Below are 19897 nucleotides of genomic sequence, written 5' to 3'. Positions count from 1 at the left end.
GTTCTCTCTTACATAAAATTATTCACTGTCTATAGGGTTGAATGAAAGCCAAACACTTTCAGACAGCCTGAAAGTTTGTACCTACACCTTCATCCTTGTATACACGAGTGTCACTGGCCTTCTGTTTCTTTCAGATTCAGTTGAAAATCTCACTTTGTGTCTTTTGCACGTTTCTCTTTCTGGAATGATCTTTTATTTCATTCTCTGAATGACTGGTTTCTGCTTATCCTTGAAGTCTCACTTAAATGTCACCTTTCCAACTATAATAACTAAAATAGGTCACAGCCTTCTGATCTTTTTTTTTCCCTAGCCCATTTATCACACTCGGTAATTATACAGTTACTTTGTGATTATTTGATTAATGGCTGTATCTCTGCTAAATGCTGAATTCCATTAGGACCAAGACCATCTCACATCTTTGTCTCCAGATCATCTTTAAATCAGCGTTTTGTTCTTGGTACCTGACATAGTGCCTGGTACTCTAAAGTGGGCATTAAGTATTCATTGAACGAATAAATGTGAGCTCCTTTCATATTTCAAGCACTATAAGAGCTTCTGTTGTTGTCCAGTCTCTCAGTTGTGACTCTGTGACCCCATGGACTGCAGCACGCCAGGCTTCCCTGTCCTTCAACATCTCCCAGAGCTTGCTCAAATTCATGTCCATTGAGTTGGTAATGCCATCCAACCATCTCGTTCTCTGTCATCCCCTTCTCCTCCTGCCTTCAATCTTTCCTAGCATCAGGGTCTTTTCTAATGAGTCAACTCTTCACATCAGGTGGCCAAAGTATTGGAGTGTCAGCTTCACCATCAGTCCTTCTAATGAATATTCAGGGTCGATTTCCTTTAGGATTGACTGGTTTGATCTCCTTGCAGTCCAAGAGACTCTTAAGAGTCTTCTCCAACACCACAGTTTGAAAGCATCGATTTTTCCGCAGTCAACCTTCTTTAGAGTCCAACTCTCATATCCATACATGACTACTGGAAAAACCATAGCTTTGACTAGATGGACCTTTGTTGGCAAAGTGATGTCTCTGCTTTTTAATATGCTGTCTAGGTTCATCACAGCTTTTCTTCAAGGACCTAGCGTCTTTTAATTTCATGGCTGCGGTCCCCGTCCGCAGTGATTTTGGAGCCCAAGAAAATGAAGTCTGTCACTGTTTCCATTTTTTCTCAATCTATTTGCCATGAAGTGATGGGACCAGATGCCATGATCTTAGTTTTTTGAATGTTGAATTTTAAGCCAGCTTTTTCCACTGTCCTCCTTGCTTTATGCCATTAGAATGGTGTCATCTGAAGTGTCAATTCATATCAGTATCTGAGGCTATTGATATTTTTCCCAGTAATCTTGATCCCACCTTGGCTTTATCCTGTCTGGCATTTCACATGGTGTACGCTGCAGGTAACTAGAATAAGCAGGGTGACAGTATGCAGTCTTGACATACTCTCTTCCCAATTTTGAACCAGTCTTTTGTGTAGTTCTAATTATTGCCTCTTGACCTGCATACAGGTTTCTCAGGAGGCAGATAAGGTGGTCTGATATTGCCTTCTCTTTAAGAATTTTCCAGTTTGTTGTGATCCACATGGTCAAAGGCTTTAGCATAGTCAATGAAGCAGAAGTAGATGTTTTTCTGGATTTCCCTTGCTTTCTCTAAGATCCAGCAGATGTTGGCAATTGGATCTCTGGTTCCTCTGCCTTTTCTATATCTAGCTTGTACATCTGGAAGTTCTTGGTTCACATACCGTTGAAGCCTGGCTTGAAGGATTTTGAACATGACCTTGCTAGCATGTGAAATGAGTGCAAATGTGCAGCAGTTTGAACATTCTTTAGCATTGCCTGCTTTATATGTATGTATTTTAATTCTCACACTAATCATATTACAACTGTTACTATCTGCATTTTGCAGGTAAGGTTAAGCAACTTACCAAAGTCACACAGCTCACATGTGGCAATAGTAGAATTAAACCTCAGGCTTTTAATTTTTGAGCCTGTGTTTTAACTACTTTCTGCTAGTTAATGGGCTCTATAGACAAGAAATACACTCTTTGAAAAAACATTTAGTGAACATTGGTTCATTCCCTACTCAATTGCTAATTGAATAGTGAAATAATTGAGTGCTTATATCAAAACTGAATCTTATTTTTTTCTTATTTGTAACATAAAGATCTTACATTACAAATGAAAATTATTTTCTTTGTTGTCCCAAATTTAATTAATACTAAACCATTATTTTACATTTACAGAATTTGTAGATTGGTATGGCTAGGCATGCTAACATTTTACCCTGGCCTCCACTTCAGCCATCAAATACTTACCTAACCCTTAAAGACTGGTGGGGTTTGAGGGTTTCGGTTTGAAGCATCCTTCTTCTCCACTCCAGTTGAGAAATAAGAAAAATGACTTTTGACAAATGGAAATAAAACCAACACCTTTATTACTGATAAAACTGATATTCAAGACCTCCTATCTGTGGGTCAGTGAATTTTCTAATACTGCGGGAATTCGGCAGATTTTTCCACCTAGGTGCAAGCAGTGATCAAAACCAAACCAAACAGAAAGCTATGGTCTTCCCTTGTGAGACACCCTTGTGAAACCTCACCAGTGTGTAAGGTAGCAAGCTGAATGCATGCTCCCTTCAGGCAACTGTACTCCCAGAGTAGAGCTGCCTGCCCACCAGGGATGGTATGCTGACGTCTGTCTCTTCACGTGGAAGGGAGCAGTGGAGTGGGCAGTAAGTGACTCCCCCAGTGAGGGTGACGATCAGATTCCTCAGTTTAGTTCCATTTTCACGTACCAGATCAGTGCTTAAATCTAGTGGATTTTTTAAACACTATGTATTTGTTTGTCTTTGGCTCTATTGGGTCTTCATTGCTGCACACAGGCTTTCTCTAGTTGTGAGGAGCAGAAGCTGCTTTGTTGTAGCGTGCAGGCTTCTCACTGTGGTTGCTTCTCTTGTTGCAAAGCACGGTCTTTAGGTTCAAAGGCTTAGTTGTCCCGTGGCATGTGAAATATTAGTTCCCCAACCAGGGATCAAACCATGTCCCCTGCATTGCAAGGCAGATTCTGAATCACTGGACTACCAGGGAAATCCCTAATCTAGTGGATTTTTTGATGATTTTTTAAAAAAATTATTTATTTTGAATTGAAGGATAATTGCTTCACAGTATGGTGTCAGTTTCTGCCAAACATCAACATGAATCAACTATAGGTATACATAAGTCCCCTCTTTCTTGACTCTCCTTCCCCCCTCCCTCCCCATCCCACCCCTCTAGGTTGTTACAGAGCCCCAGGTTGAGTTCCCTGAGCCATACAGCAAATTCCCGTTGGCTGTCTATTTTACATGTGGTAATGGAAGGTTCCAGGTTGCTCTCTCCATACACTTTCCACTCCTCCCTCCCTCTCCCACCCTGTGTCCATAAGTCTGTTCTTTGTGTCTGTGTCTCCATTGCTCCCCTGCAGATAAGTTCATCAGTACCATCTTTCTAGATTGCACATGTATGTGTTAGTATATGATATGTGTTTTTCTTTCTGAGGTACTTCACTCTGTAATAGGGTCTAGGTTCATCTGCCTCATCAGAACTGACCCAAATGCATTCCTTTTTATGGCTGAGTAATATTCCGTTGTATGTATACACAGCTTCTTCATCCATTCATCTGTAGATAGACATCTAGCTTGCTTCCATGTCCTAGCTATCGTGAATAGTGTTGCAATGAACGTTGGGGCACTTGTGTCCTTTTCAGTGTTGGCTTTCTCAGGGTATATGCCTGGTAGTGGGATCATGGGTAGTACAAGGGTGAAGAAGAGGAATGCTGATATTGTATTAACAACTGGCAAGTTGTTAACTAAGGCCACCACTGAATGCAACTGTCAGGAGTAAGCCTAAGCAAAGATAGGAAGGAAAAAACACGGAAGAAGAATAGAGAGGAATAAGAGAGAGGATGGAGACTAGAAAAAGGAAGAAGTGAGGGGCAGTAGAGGGTTGCCTCTCAACTATAAGTCTGTTATTCTCATTCTACATTTTCTTTCAGTTTCACCTCTAAAGGATAGCAAAAGTAAGCAGGAACCTGAGATTCTGCTCTGTAAGTTCTATCAAAACTATTTTGATAGTTTTGTAATAAGGAGAGAGGAAAATAGCTGTTTTGTTTTAGTAAATCAGCCTAAAAGAATAGGGATTTCCCCTTTTTCTGTATTGTTTATGGATTAAGCATACTGTGACTATTCTGTAAATAATGTCTTTATGTGGTTATGGGTACTAGATCTTACAAAAATTCTTACAGAACCTCCATATTACTACCCAGGAACTTGATAGAACTTACAGAACTTTTTCTTCCTCTTTTGGAGACCTTATCCCTTTGTTTATAATTGGCTTTTGGTTTTCAGTTCTTACTTTGGCAACCAGTCCTCACTTCCACCCCTTACCTCCAACTTCTGCCCAATTCCCAATTGTGATTTAAACCATGAATTGGATAAACTAGGTTAACACTTTCCTAAGGACTAGTTCTACTCAGATCACTGTCTTTTTTGAGATTCAAGGTATGTTAGAAACTATGAGAGTGTGGGTCCAGAGTCAGGCTGTATGGACTCAGGTGTTTTAACGTTCTGTCCTAGTTTTAAAAAGAAAAGTATGTCAGACTTTAAGAGACTTTTGTTTGTTTTAAAGTAGATAATAGATGTATGGACTTGATATAAAATATAAAAGGTTCAAACGAGTATAAAGGAAACAAAGAGTCTGTTTTCAATCCGTCTTCCATATACCTAGTTTGTCTTTCTAGTGGCCATCATTATTAACTGCTTCTTGTGTATCTTTCTAGAGATAATTCTATGTATATCAAATTTTTAAAAATTATTTCCAAAGTTCTTTGTGATTTGTAAAAATAAGCATAGATAAAGATTAAACTTAAAAAAAAAAAGATTAAACTTGATATAGTTAATGTGAGGCTAGGTGGTTGCATATATACATTTTATTTTGATCTGAAGATAGACTAGGCACGTATACCTTTCATATTCTTGGGCTAGGCTACTTCCTTCAAATGTGTAGTGTTGCCAGTATTTATTGTTTGGTGAAAGAAAAATATTTCTGTAATGACCACAGGAACAGAATATTTTCATGACTTTGAGATTTTAGGTCTTGATGAACCCAGACCCCTAATCTACCAATCTAAATATTCTTTCTGTGGGTAGTATAAGGGTGAAGAAGAGGATGCTGGTGTTTCCTAACTTCTAAGGGTTTGTGATCTCTGTACGTCTCACCAAACTGAAATTGTGTCAAATGATGAAAATAGAGTACAAGACAAGGTAGGACAAAGTAAACTCTAGGCAGACGTTATCTTTTCCTTCGTCTTTTCTCTGTCTAAGGCAGCCGTTTTGCAGAAGAGAGCCACATACACCTCTCTGCAAGCTCTGTTACCCTTTTTCACTTTGCAATTCCTTCTTCAGCCATATCTTCTCCTGAACACAGCTGATCTACCAGCTAGGCTGAATAGTGGAGGGGTTTTGTTATGCAGAGTCACACTGCATGGGGACTCAGTTGTGTCCCAGCCATGTTCTGCCTAAGCAGTTGGTTGTCATGTTCAGACTTAAGCTGCTTAACCTTCAAAGCTCCTTTGCCGGTCCTGGAAATTAAACTTTTTGTCTGTGTTTCCTGGTACATATGAGATGTTGCCACACTGACATGTACCTACACGCTGATGACATAGTTGGTTATTCCTTGGGATACAGGCGTGGGCTTTTGCTGCCTAAAAGGGCTGTGCCCCCCATAGAACTGCCCACATATTTCAGTTGAGGCCTCTTGCTCTGTCAGTCTATGTAAGCGCCAGTCTTATGTAGGTTTTACTCTTACCTTATACGGTTCAAATGCCTTTGTTTCTTAAATGTTCTACTTTGGACTCGACATTACCTATTCCCAGGGAATTTAGAACTGTCCTCTTCCCAGAAGGGAGATGAAAGAATGTAGGGTCATGTAAAGAACTGTTTACTCAACTCTCTGCACCGGTTTGGATACTGTCAGTCTTAGGGTTTCCATTACTTGGTTCTGCTTAATAAAAAGTGAAGTGACATACCAAAGGGAATGTTGAAATAAAATTAAGACTCACTTTCTAAGTTTTAGAAGGAAACTAATAACATATTCCCTGCTCTACTTCACAGAGTTGTTGGGAAGATCAAATGAAATCATAAATGTTATAGGACTTAAGATACTGTTTAATTGTTAGACAAAGAGATATAGTACAAAATTCTGCATCAAACTGTGCCTAGAGGAGTGAGGAGGTTCTTTTTCTAGTCTTGAAGAAAGCAGAGTTTCTTAAGAGTTTCTGGTACATATCCCCTTGCACCTGAGTCTTTAAGGTAGAATGGTTTGTTCATCATTCAGGGCCCCAAAAGGAAACACATGGCATACCCAAGCAGAGAAATTTGAGAAAGATGTAATAAAGGGACTATTTACAAAGAGACTTAGGGAAACCAGTGAGAGCGAGCAGAGTACCCTATGGCCAGCAATTACAGAGCCTACGTTACTCTAGATCGAAAGGGGGAAAGAACTGAGGGAGATTGCCAGAATCTAAGAGTAGCTGTATGGAGAGAACTTTGGGCCCCAGCAGCAGTATGCAGTCAAATCATGGTATTCTGGCAGGGGAAGGAGCTAGGAAAAGAAATATTCTGATCTCATTCTCCTCCTGCCCTTTGATATCCTGCTGGTGTGTATCTGGTTACCAGACCCAACTGGAACCCACAGGACAAGGGAGCCTGTTCATACACTCCTTATGGTCAGCTTCCTAGCCTCAAAGCAAGGTGACAGGAGTGGCAAGCAGATCTGGAAGGGTGAATGGATGGATCACTGGGCAATAAGTTTGATTGTTTTATTAACTGAGGATTCTTTAGTTATTTTGACTTAGGGTTTGAAAATGACGATTTTATACCTAAGACCTCGTTTGAGTATCACCTGGTGTGAATGTGAGTAACTCCCCCTGGCATTAAAGGAATGTGGAAAACAGATTACTGTTATAGAGGTAAGAGCCGTGAAAGAGAAGTGGGGAGGAGATGAGGAGCTGGAGGTGGTGTCAGGTTTACTTGAGCTAAGAGGAAGTAGGGGAAGTGCCGAGAGTCAGGTTTTAAGACCAGGTATGTTGGGCAGAGCTGTGGTGTGGGTTCTCTGGCTTAGGCTCTGCATGTTGCAGAGAACCTTTCTGTTGTTATTGTTTTTTGATAATTTTATTTATTCATTTTTGGCTGTGCTGGTTCTTTGTTGCTGCAAGGGCTTTCTGTCAACGTGGCGAGCAAGGGCTGCTCTCTAGTTGTTTTGCACGGGCTTCTCATTGTTTGGCGTCTCTTGTTGCGGAGCAGAGGCATGGTCTCCAGGGCCAATGGGCTTCATTAGTTGCAGCGTGTGGCCGCAGCAGTTGTGGCTCCCAGGCTCTGGAGCACAGGCTCAACAGTTGTGGTGCACAGCCTCAGTTGCTTCTTGGCATTTGGGGTCCTCCTGGATCAGGGATCGAACCTGTGACTCCAGCATTGTCAAGTGGATTCTTTACCACTGAACCACCAGGAAAGCCCCTTGTTTTGTTTTTAATGTTACTGTTTCCAGAAGGAAGGATTATTGAAAATGCTCCTTTTTTTGTTCTGATATGATGTAATGTCTGATTCATATTTTTACTTGAATTTCAATAAAGTATGTTAATTTTAAGATTTCTCTACCTGTAAATGAAGTAGGGTGATGCCAACTTAGGCTGAATCCTGTGCTAGGTCATGCTAGCCTGTAGGACGTTTTCAGTGGTTGGAATGTCCTCTCCTCTCCACCCATCTCTATGAAAAAAATTTTTTTAAATTATTCACTTCTTTATTTGACTGTGCTGGAACTTTGTTGCTGTACATGGGCTTTCTCTAGTTGTGGTGAGCAGGGGCTTCTCTCCAGTTGCACTGCGCAGGCTTCTCATTGCAGTGGCTTCTCTTGTTGTGGAGCAGGGGCTTTCAGTAGTTGTGGCTGCCAGACTCTAGAGTGCAGGCTCGAGTGCACGGGCTTAGCTGCTTCGAGGCATGTGTGATCTTATCAGATAGGGGATCGAACTCGTGTCCCCTGCATTGGCAGGCAGATTCTTAACCACTGGACCACTGGGGAAGTCTCTCTATGAAATTTTTATAACAGCTTTATTGAGATATAATTCCCATGATGTACAATTCACCCATTTAAATGGTACAGTTCAGTGGCTTTTCGTATATTTGCAGAATCATGCATCCATTACCATACTGTTAGGGCATTTTCGGTACCAACCCCCCAAAGAAACCTCACTCACACAGCCATCACTTCCCAATTCTTTCATTGTTCCCCTCTCCTAGCCATAGGTAATCACTCATCTGCTCTCTGTTTCTGAAGACTTGCCTGTTCTACACACTTCATATAAATGGAGTCATATAATTGGTGGTACTTTGTGATTGCCTTCTTTCACTTAACATGTTTTCAAGGTTCACATCATAGCATGTATCTGTATTTCTTTCCTTCTTAATGACTAATCGGCTCATATGTGGATGTTCCACATTTTATTCATCCATTTATCAGTTGATAGACATTTGTGTTCACTTTGGGCTATGGTAATGCTGCTACGAAATTCTTGTACAGGTTTTGTGTGGACACATGTTTTCAGTTCTCTTGGGTACATACGTAGGGATGGAATTGATGAGTCATGTGATAACTGTGTGTGATTATTTTAGGCACTGCCAAACTGTCTTCCAGAGCAGCTGCGTCATTTTACATCCCCACCAGTAGTGTACAAGGGTTCCAGTTTCTTCACAGCCTCACCAACACTTGTTATTTTTTATTGCAGCCGTCAAAGTTACTTTTGATTAAAGCCATAATCTTTTTATTATAGCCATTCTAGTGGATATGAAGTTGTATCTCATTATGATTTTGATTTGATTTTCCCTATGGCTCCCATTTAAAAGTTTACCATCCTACTCATTTTTCAAGGTAAAACCCAAAACATTTTCTTTGAGAAACTTTTCCCTCAGGAATTGTCTCTTCTTTCATGTTCTTATACCATTTTGCTTGGATCCCCATAAAAAGCACACACGTTTTGTTCTGCTAGTTATCTAGGTTGTATGCTCTGGTTTGTGAATTACTTAATGGCTTCTTCTGAAAGTGAAGTCACTCACTTGTGTCTGACTCTTTATGACCCTGTGAACTGTAGCCTTCCAGGCTCCTCCGTCCATGGGATTTTCCAGGTTAGAATACTGGAGTGGGGTGCCATTTTCTTCTCCAGGGGATCTTCCCAACCCAGGGATCGAACTCAGGTCTCCTGCATTATAGGCCCTTTACCCTCTGAGCCACCAGGGAATCCAGTGGCTTCTTGTGGATATGTGTTTAAATTTATTATGAAATATTCACTTATACACTTACCTATGAGTCCCCACTGCTTCAAGCAGATCTTACACATATTCAGCATTCATATATTTATTGAATGATTCAAATAATGCAAAGGGCCTCATGAGTGAATATTAGGAGGACTGATACTTTGCAGGGAAAGTGGACTTTATTAGGAGACATGAGAGAACTCAGGAAATAATGTATTTTTAGATAAAAATGATCAGATGTGTTATATATCCCAGAAACCACTGGCTCCAGAAACTTGTGGCTCATCAATATCCATATTGTAATAGGAATTTCGATGTCAGGCCACTGGGTTATGTATCTGTGAGACTTTCTTAGGGGTTTATTAAGATGATACACAGTTAGCAAACCCCCTAAATTTGTTTTACTCCTTTTAGTAAATATCCATGCTTATATTCTGTGCCAGGAACTTAGCTGGGCACTAGACATGGGGTGGAGTTTTCTCCTGCTCTGGTGATAATAAAGTTAAGGGCTCAAGACGGGGATGACTTTGATAGCAAATGAATGGATACAGGGTTTGTGAATTTTCTTAAACCAGGCAAAGTGAACAGTTGATCTGAGAACCTTATTTTCAGAATAAAGACAGTGTTTTACTTGCATTAGATTTTAATTAGCAAGTAACTCAACTGAGTGGATCATTCTTTTAAAGATCTGATGAAAACTTAGTGATTGGGAAGTAGGCTTTGAATCTCTTGCAAGAGAGCAGAAGGAAGAACATACTCTTGTCTCCTCGTTTCCTGTAACTCAGCAAGACAGGAAACATAAAGTTCCTGCTACAGGAAGTGGGGAGTTTGCTTTTTCTTTTTCTGGATGAAGATGAAGGAGTTATATATTTCTTTATCCCCGTGCTATAAGCCCTTCCCCAGACTATCTTGCCCCAGAGAATCTTTCAGGGTATTTTTACAACATAGTTCTCTAATCATCCTTTAAATAGCACCCCACCAATCTTTAATGCCACCAGTCTTTATGAAATAAAAGTCCCTTCAATATTTTATCTTAAAGGTCTCAGCGTTAGTAAAAGAAGAACAAAACAGAAGGAATTGTTTTATAATCTAGACATAAGTAACTGTCGAGGTGGTCAGAGAGAGGTAGTTGTCAAGATGGTTAGGACTCACTCGCTGCCTGTCTCCTAACCTCATATCTCTTCATGCGCTTTCCATGAAAACATCTCTCCAAAGTTTTCCTGGATCCTTAAGAACTGCTAGGGGAAGCATCAAATCTCTGAAGACAGATAATAGCTCAATTTGGGTGGGTGAGTTATCTATATTCTGAAAGGAAGGATTTTATCCTTTAATTATAGAACAACTTCATTTTTTTAAATGATTCCAACTTTTGAAAGAGTAACTGTAACCGACAGGGTGTGCTTGCTGTAAGCCCGTGTTATGCACTTGATATCCAGCAGCTCGTTTGTCCTACCGCTGTGCCTTCTCTCAGCTCTCCTTCAAGGGGAGTGGTCTTTCTTGGAAACAACCAACTCCCCCCCATGCTGGTGTTCCCACACACCTTTTACTGAGAGATTCTAGTCTCCAGCCAACCTTAAATTTGCTGTTCTCTGGTATTTGCATTCAGTCAGTTCACCTTTGCAGTCCAGCCAGTGTTCTCTATTTTGCCTTGGTAACCTGTTGCCCATAGGCATCTGAGTTTCACTGGAAGATCCAAAGCCATAAAGTCCTTGCCCTGAGATTGCCTCCCATATTTAGGGATCACAACTGAATTTATTCCAATTCCCAGGAATTAGTACAATATTAGAACTTTCTAAAAGCGTTGATACCTACTCTGTAAGCCTACATTTCTAAGGCACTGTGTTCACTTTTAGCTAAGAAATCAAATTTTAAGGCTCTCCAACACTTAACTACTATGCTTTTCAGGCCTTCCCTGCGTAGTATTTCTGAGGTATTTAAATGTTTATTAAATGAATAAAATTAACCAGTATTTATTCTAAAAGCATTCACATATATGCATCAAGCAGATCACTTCAAATTCTGCAAGTTTGAATTTTTTTCCAAGTAATTCCAGTAGAGAGCTTCCCTTTTTATTCCTATTATATAGCAATTTAAATCAACAAGAAAGGAACTGCCTAAAAAATTTATGAACACTAATTTAATGAAATAGTAACTTTTTTTTTTTGTAATTAATTTATTTTTTATTGGAGGCAAATTATTTTACAATATTATATTGGTTGGTTTTGCCATACATTGACATGAATTCGCCCCTGAAATAGTAACTTTTAAAAATAAAAGGCAGACAATGTGACATACACTCTTGATAAAAAACTGAGAAACAGAATATTAACCCAGAATATGAAACAAAAACAACTTTTAGTCCCCCATTTCCTGTTCCTATATCAACTAAAGATTCTTAAAGTAATTTAAAGCACTTGGATATCGTTGGAAAGTAATATTAAAATATACAATAATATTTCTGCACTACATTTTCATAGATAGTATTAGAAGGAATAGTAAATTGCATATTCTTTCATTCAAAATATGGAAATCTGAAATATTAAAACAGATTTTACAAAATTATAATTGATTTGTGCTGGGTTTTATCTAGTTTTAACACAAAGTTATTTTTATTACATACTACTTTTTTCCCGTGGTCATGTATGGATGTGAGAGTTGGACTGTGAAGAAAGCTGATCGCCGAAGAATTGATGCTTTTGAACTGTGGTGTTGGAGAAGACTCTTGAGAGTCCCTTATACTGCAAGGAGATCCAACCAGTCCATTCTAAAGGAGATCAATCCTGGATGTTCATTGGAGGGACTGATGCTAAGGCTGAAACTGCAATACTTTGGCCACCTCATGCGACGAGTTGACTCACTGGAGAAGACTCTGATGCTGGGAAAGCTTGGGGGCGGGAGGAGAAGGGGACGACGGAGAATGAGATGGCTGGATGCCATCACCGACTCTGTGGACATGAGTTTGAGTGTACTCCGGGAGTTGGTGATGGACAGGGAGGCCTGGCGTGCTGTGATTCATGGGGTCGCGGAGAGTCGGACACGACTGAGCGACTGAACTGAACATACATTTGAGGGCATAAGAAATTTTTTTTTTGATTGTACAAAATGATTCATTGCAAAATGCTTAAATACAGCTCTCTAGGAACATTTCCATGTTCTTATCAGTGACTATAAAGTGAAGAGAAGGCATTTTTCAAATTTTTGAGTATCAGTGTAGAGGAAAGTGGGATGGAAGGTGACTGAGATCCAGAGTTTAGCTGACTGGCAAACTCATCCAATTAGGAGGCTGCAGAGTTATGGATGGGACCCAGGATTTTCTTACCTAAAAATGCTTCAGATTAATGTACTCAAGAAGAAGGGGCTAGGGAATCTAATTATGACTGTAGAAACTTTCAAAACTCAGTTAGGTGTGTGTACGATGATAACCCCTGTCTGTTGCCGTAAGTGCTGTGTTCCACCACAACCCCAGCTTCAGCACACTTGCTATTAGCAGCTAATTCTTTGTTACAGAGATTCACAGATTGGGAATAAAGTTCTAACTCCTCTTCTTCTGCAGAGTTACAGTGATGCTGCGTGCTTCTTCCTTTCACTGTCCCACCAAGGGTGGCTTGAGGGATGATAAGAATGTTGCCAGGTAGATCTAATATAGAGATGTACTTGCCATTTTCTGTTTCACTTAATTTCACGTTTAACAGTGTGTTAACCATTTGGGAAATAAGTTCTTTATCAGCTCCCTTGAAAACTCACACTAGATCACTAATCCTCTCTGAACCTCCACCCACTCTGCCTTGACATCGCCCTAGGCCTGGCGTACTTGCAGCCAGGCGTGCAGGCACTGCTGCAGGAGAGCCTGGGCCTGAGGTGTTCTGCCACTGTCAGCCATGGCTCAGGCCGCGCGGATATCCCACAGGTTCCAGCTCCGCACCGCACAGGCCCACCCCAGCAAGTATGAATTTAACTTCTGTTTTTTTCCTGACCTCCCTTCATGTCTGCTGCTGCTGCTGCTAAGTCACTTCAGTCGTGTCTGACTCTGTGTGACCCCACAGACAGAAGCCCACCCGGCTCCCCCGTCCCTGGGATTCTCCAGGCAAGAACACTGGAGTGGGTTGCCATTCCCTTCATGTCTAATATCTCCTGATTAGTCTCACTACCTTTGGTCTTCTACCCCTCTGAACCAGCTGGGATAATGCAGCCAGTGTTAGCTTTCTTAAATATATGATATCATGTCATTTCTCAGCTTATAATAAACCTAGTAATGTTTCCCAGTCCTAGTAATGTTTCCCTGTCACTTCTAGAATTAAATCTCCTTCATAACATGGCTCATGCCTACCCTCTTCTATAGAATAACTTTACATATTTCTTTGCTACATCCTTTATTTCTAAATGCAAATTTAATACTATCCTAGGTGTCTTAAAATCCTAGGCCAAATGTGAGGGTCCTTACTTTAAAGAGTTCAAATCTTGCTCTTCATTTTCTAGCTTAGGCCCTGACAGAGGACCAGTGGCCTCAGAGGACTATTTCAGACAAGGAGGAGACAAGGAAGACAATTCTACCCTACCCTTCCCACCCCCAGTAAAAATATCTCAGTCCTCTGGACTCTCATATGTATTACCCTTTTCTCTTTTACATATATAGGTAAACATGGATCATTAGTTTAGTTAGTATTCTCTCTCCAAATAGTTTCTTTTGGGAAGCCAAATAAGCTTTACTTAGAGGCTTGCTCAACTTTATTTCGTAAATTCTCTTGAAAACAGAGTATTTTTCTGTTTTTTCTCTTTGGAGCCAAACCTTCATAGCAGTTTCAGAAGCTATTTGGGAACAGCAAAAGAGAAAAAAAAATTTTTTTTTTCTGAACTACATTTTTTTTTTAGGAGTTTTTCTGGCCTTTTTTTTATTAATGACTAAGTCATATTTTTAGATTATGGGTAAGACCTTAATGTTAAAACCAAGATTATAACCATGGTAGCAAACCAATAACTTGTTTTTGATTTCTTTCTTTCCTCAATAACCCTTGTGTTCTTCTTTGGACAGTCCTAGCATCACTGATGCTTCCTCTTTGGAATATTCTCTCACATTGGGGAAGGGGATGGATGAGCTCTGATTGGGATGGGTGACCTCATGTGCTTGTGCTTGGCGCCTGATGCGATGCTACGAGAGTTGCCACTGCTGTCACTGTTCCTGCTGGCACCATCATCACCCCCAGGCCTGGACTCTGACGCTGGTGGATTGCTGGGGCATGCGGGTGCTGCACAACATCAGCTTGCAGGGTCTTAGTTCCCCAGCCAGAGACTGAACCCAGCCCCAGCAGTGAAAGCACTGCGCCCTAATCGCTGGACCTCCAGGGAGTTCCCGAGAATCTTGTATTTAGAAGCAGCAGCTTGGCTTTCTCAGCTAAGAGGAAAGGCGTGTCTTAGCGAATGACCTCTAGCAGTGATCTTCTTATTCTGAACTCAGAAGCACTCATGATTAGAATATAGGTCATAATCTTCTTGCCTCTAAATCAAATGGTGCTCTTACAATAGTAGTGGCGATGGGGGAGGTCTTGACTACTAGTATTTGATTATTATTACATATCTACTAATTCACTGGGCAATTTCAGCATTGTTCTTAAGTACTCCCATTTCTAGCACTGGATGTATGACTTTAGGTTTATTTGCCCTGTTTTTGTCTTGTCGTCTGAAAGTTTCTTAAAAAATACACATGTCTTGCCCTGTACTTGTTGACTGTCACTGCCACCACAGAGGAATAATAATTCATATTCCGCCAGCATGTGGATTGTTTTGTATGGAAAATCCTAGTATGAGTGCTGGCAAACAAAGGGGGACAGGGATAGGAAATAGATGGGGTATATCAGGAGCTGCAGTAGGTCATGAGTCTTTGGGCCATTCCAGAATGTGGTATTGAATTTCTTCTTCGCTGTAGTATGGAGTGAACAGTGTATTTGCAAGTGGATACAAATGTGTATTTGAACATTTTTTAATGATAGAAATAGGGAAATATTTGCTTCAACATATTTAGCCTGAGCAAAGATTTTTCTGTTAAGAATTTTCTAAAGGTCAGAGGCATGAAATATAAGAGGCACATTTTACATTAAGATTTTTTTGGGAAGGTTTCCCCTCTTTCATATTTATGTATCTCTTTTTCTTCTGTTACCACCCCAGTCTCTTACTGCCACCGCCACCAAAGAAAAGCATGTAGGGGAAACCCTGGAGATGAAGCTGGCATTTTATAGGGAAGTAATTCCAAATAGATTTGTACTGTAAAGTGCTTTAAGCCAAGGGAGAACTGGAATTTGAGTATGATATAGTACAGTGCACCACGTTATAGGTAGTTATGCACATTTGGGGGCTTCCTCAGTGGCTCAACAGTAAAGAATCTGCCTGCAATGGAGGAGACTAGGGTTTGATCCCTGGGGTTGGGAAGGTCCCCTGGAGAAGGAAATGGCAACCCACTCCAGTATTCTTGCCTGGAAAATCCCATGGACAGAGAAGCCTGGCGGGCTACAGTCCATAGGATTGCAGAAGAGTTGGACACGACTTCAGTTCAGTTCAGTTCAGTTCAGTCGCTCAGTCGTGACTAACAAATGCAAATTTAGAGTATTATGAACCATATATTTGTATATACTAGAAGCTTGATTAGAGCATAAGGATATAAAATATGCCTAGAAAGAATGAATCCATGTTCCAGTCAACCTGGTAGTTTTTCTCTAACAGAAGGACCCCCAAAGCGTAGCAGAGTCTGGTTGCCTGTCCTGGTATCAATAGTGAAAGATTACGGATGTTTCATCCCAAATCCTGGATTTCCTTACCCATACTTTATCTAGTATTCTTTCATATTTAAACCTTTAAAATATAGTTGTAAAGAACTTAAGATTAAACCCCTATTAGCAGAGTCAAAAATTTCATTTTTTACTACCTGGCACGATAATTAGTATTTCATTTTATTTGTTGAAGTCTATAATAACTTTCAAACTCTCGCAAGTATTTTGCAGTTTTCATATTCTACAGTTCTGTGAATAATCTGTGTTCAGCGTTTCTATACCTTCTTGATTTGATGAATTACTAGTTTCTCTCTGTCATTTTTTAATAGAACTTTGATTTTTATTAATTTTGTCTCATTACACAGTTTACTTAAGAGGCATACATCAATTGTATTTCCAGCATCTATATAGTAAGAACACTTCTCTGTCACAAAGTATCTTTTTTCTAAACCTTTAGCAAACATATTTTGACCTCTCATTTTCCGTGAAAGGACAGTTAAATATTTTCTTATTCAGAGAAGAATTCCTCTGGATTTTTTTTTTCATTTTTTTTTTAAACTCTCCTATGACTTCATTGCTGTTTGGGTTTGGAATCATTCTTTCCAAGGGGCCAAGATCTTCCTCACTCCTGAGCATCTAAATGTATGATTTTTCTGACCTTTTGCTTTTCGTGTCTCCCTGCAGCCATATGTGTCATTGTCTCAGCAAATGGCACCACCTAGTCCAAGCAGCAGTACCCCTAACAGCAGCAGTGGGAGCACTGCAAATGACCAGCTGAGTAAGACCAACCTCTACATCCGGGGATTGCAGCCGAGCACTACTGACCAGGACCTAGTGAAGTTGTGTCAGTCGTAAGTTGGGGCATATGTGGATAGGTTTCCAAGGACAGTACAGATTTGGCGATGCTGGCTTTTTACCTGATACTCTTATCCTGAAATGCAGTATTATTTTGTTTCTACCCCTGTAGTCACAGGGTTTCTCAGCAACCCCTCCTAAAGAAATTCTACGTACTGCCAATATATAAAACTTTTATGTGTTTCTTTGAGGAAAGCCAGATCAGGCTGACCTGGAAAGCCTAGTTAGTATATGAGTTTGTTTCCAGCATGTATCCAGAACTGATGGTCTTAGTGGAAAGATTTCTATCCTTACACCTTGAATAGAAATGCTCGATATCTCTAAAGATATCGATCAGAAGATAGAGTTGGCAGTGAGGATAGAAGTGGGACTAAATTGAATTATGCTCTTAGGAGAGTTTCTGCTGCTAGAGATATTTCCAGGGACCCAGAGGGTTCCTCAAACTGGTGGATAAAGAAGAATATGAAGAAAGAGTTGTCACCTGGTATTTACCCTCTGAAGATCTTTGGGATTCTTTTGTATAGACTTGAGTCATGAGGTAGAGATAACTACCATGGAATTAGCCCAGTTAGGAAAGCCGGAAAAATTGAAAGCATGCAGAGATGCCAGCTCAATTCTATGTAGCAGAAAAATATGTGTTTCAGATCATTTATGTGGGGGATTGATTAGAGGCTGGTAGGATGGGAGTACTAAAAGGGAAGGAGAAATCGAGTTTATTTATTTGGGTGTGCCAGGTCTTAGTTGCGGCAAGCAGGGTCTTTATTGCAGCACGCGGGGTCTATAGTTGCAGCACGGGTTCTCTAGTTATGGCCTGCGGGTTCAGTGGTTGCAGCACTCAGGCTTAGTTGCTGTGAGTCATGTGGGATCTTAGTTCCCCTACTAGGGATCAAAGCCACATCCCCTGCATTGAAAGGTGGATTCTTAACCTCTGGGCCACCAGGGAAGTCCCTAAATTTACCATCGTTTAAAACTGTTGAAGTATAACAAGCATACAGAAAAGTGTACAAATCATAAGTGCTTATAGAACGGTGAATTTTCATAAGGGGAACATATCCCTGTAAGAGTCCCTTGTGATACAGATCAATGGAAAATTATCAGCTCTTCAGAAGCCTACCTCCCTGTGACAGTCTCTCTCCTACCCTCAAAGGTATCTACTGTTTGACCTCTAAACAATTAATGTGGCTTGTTTGAATTTCATATAAATATAATGATATAGCACGTACCATTTTGTGTCTAGTTTCTTTTTCTCAGTGTTGTTTGTGAAATGCATCCACATTGTTGCTTGCAGCAAAACTTTGTTCATTCTTCTTGCTTTCTAGAATTCCATCATAGGAATATAGCACAGTTTATTTACTTGTTCTACTGTTGCTAGATATTGGGTTGGTTTCCAGCATGTGACTGTTATAGATATGAATAGTGCTGCTGTGAATTTGTGCAAGGCTTTTGTTGCATGTTTATGTTACTAGGAGTAAAATTGCTAAATCATAGGGTATACATTTGTTCAGCTTTTGTAGATACTAGTAAACAATTTTCTGAAGTGGTCAAACTGACACAAACTCCCATAACAGTATGTGCATGTGCCAGCTGTCCCAAATCCTGGAGAGGCTGAACATCCTTCCCCCAGAATGTATGAGGCCTCAGAGGTACTCTGTAAATCCCTTAGTCTTCTGAAGTAGTGGTTTTGGAATTCTCTTTGCACCAGGCTGCACAGAATCAGTCTCTAAAAACTGGGTATGTATATAACACTGGATCCTTTACCTTGGTTTACCTTGTTGGAAAGGTATTTAAATGAACTTAGGGGACTTAGTCTAGGACTAGTAATTTTTTGAGGGAATAGGAATTGGCCAGAATGTCTTCAGGAGGCGTGAGAGACGTGGGTTTGATTCCTGGGTTTGGAAGATCTCTTGGAGGAGGGCCTGGCAACCCACTCCAGTCTTCTTGCCTTGAGAATCCCCATGGACAGAGGAGTCTGGCAGGCTACAGTCCATGGGGTCGCAAAGAGTCGGACATGACTAAAGTGACTTAGCACATGAAGGAAAAGAGTACTATATCAATCTAGTTCCTTGATTTCTCTACCTTTTGTTTCTTGGACTAAATATAGTGTGCTACAAAAATCAATTCTGTGACTCCACAAGACAGAGGAAAAGCTCAATTCTACTTCACTATACTTTAAGGCTTTCATTTTGTCCTTACTGATAGTTGCCTTACCTTCTGTTGTGTCTGAGGGATGAGAATAATCAGGGTCGGCATATAGGATGGGAGTAAGGAGCCCAGGAGGGGACCATAAGTAGGAGTGCAGCAGAGAAAAAATAGGTGCTAGATGAGTTATGACGAAAGGGAAGCTGAGAGGAGCAGGTGGGTGGAACCCTCACAGGCATGTGAGCTAGGAGATAAACCTCTCTGTGAATGGTGTTTCCCATGCATAGAAGGACTTCCTGCCTTTGTCCCAGCTATCTCTCTAGGTTGTAGGGGAAGTACGCGTTGCTGGATCCTAAGCTCTGGTGGGCAGGAAAGAGAGGCGTGGAGATTGGAACTGGAACTCCTGGTTCTCTCTTGGAGGGCTCCTTCCACGGAGGAAGCAGCACAACCCAGCTGTTGCCAGCTGCAGTGGAAACTCTGAGCTCAGTGTCTCAGGCTGCTCAGACCACAGCGAGCCCCACCCTGGGGCCTGGGTGGAGATAGCAGCATGTGTGTTCTTGAGCTCACAGTCTCCTTTATCCCTTCTCTTGCCTAAATCTGGGGAGGAATCCAAGTATGCAGCCCAAAAGGGTTAGGATCACATCTATTCTAGCCTCCAGGACCCTGCTTGGCTTATTCTGTCTAATCCAAGGGTCACAGAGCCCCACTAGAACAGTCAGGGGCTGTCAAGGAGCAAAGCAAATACATCAATCATCATATGTTCTTTAGGGATGGAATGGGAGGAAAAGCAGGAAAAAAAATGCTTGTTTC

The 19897-nt window shown here is 40.7% G+C and overlaps 1 protein-coding gene and 1 pseudogene across 8 annotated transcripts in view; one reads left to right on the top strand and one right to left on the bottom strand.

Moving 5' to 3' along the window:
• Positions 1 to 19897, top strand: part of RBMS2 (RNA binding motif single stranded interacting protein 2) — an 83414-nt gene that overhangs the window by 21568 nt on the left and 41949 nt on the right. For all 8 annotated transcript variants that reach the window (XR_008681901.2, XM_055396220.2, XM_088837090.1 and 5 more), the window contains one exon: positions 16778 to 16944. Coding sequence is in view for 7 of the 8 variants with exons in the window: in XM_055396220.2 (XP_055252195.1) it covers positions 16778 to 16944 (167 nt within the window). In the remaining variant the exon portion in view is untranslated. The remainder of the gene's footprint in view (positions 1 to 16777; positions 16945 to 19897) is intronic.
• On the bottom strand, positions 12725 to 13215 carry LOC148777629 (D-aminoacyl-tRNA deacylase 2 pseudogene; annotated as a pseudogene).

The sequence above is a fragment of the Moschus berezovskii genome, chromosome 6 (genome assembly GCF_049115385.1).
Source record: "Moschus berezovskii isolate FMDL1 chromosome 6, NW_MosBer_1.0, whole genome shotgun sequence".
In the NCBI taxonomy this organism is placed as follows: Eukaryota; Metazoa; Chordata; class Mammalia; order Artiodactyla; family Moschidae; genus Moschus; species Moschus berezovskii.
Note: the sequence above shows the minus strand (reverse complement) of the source record. Positions and strands in the feature narration are given on the sequence as shown.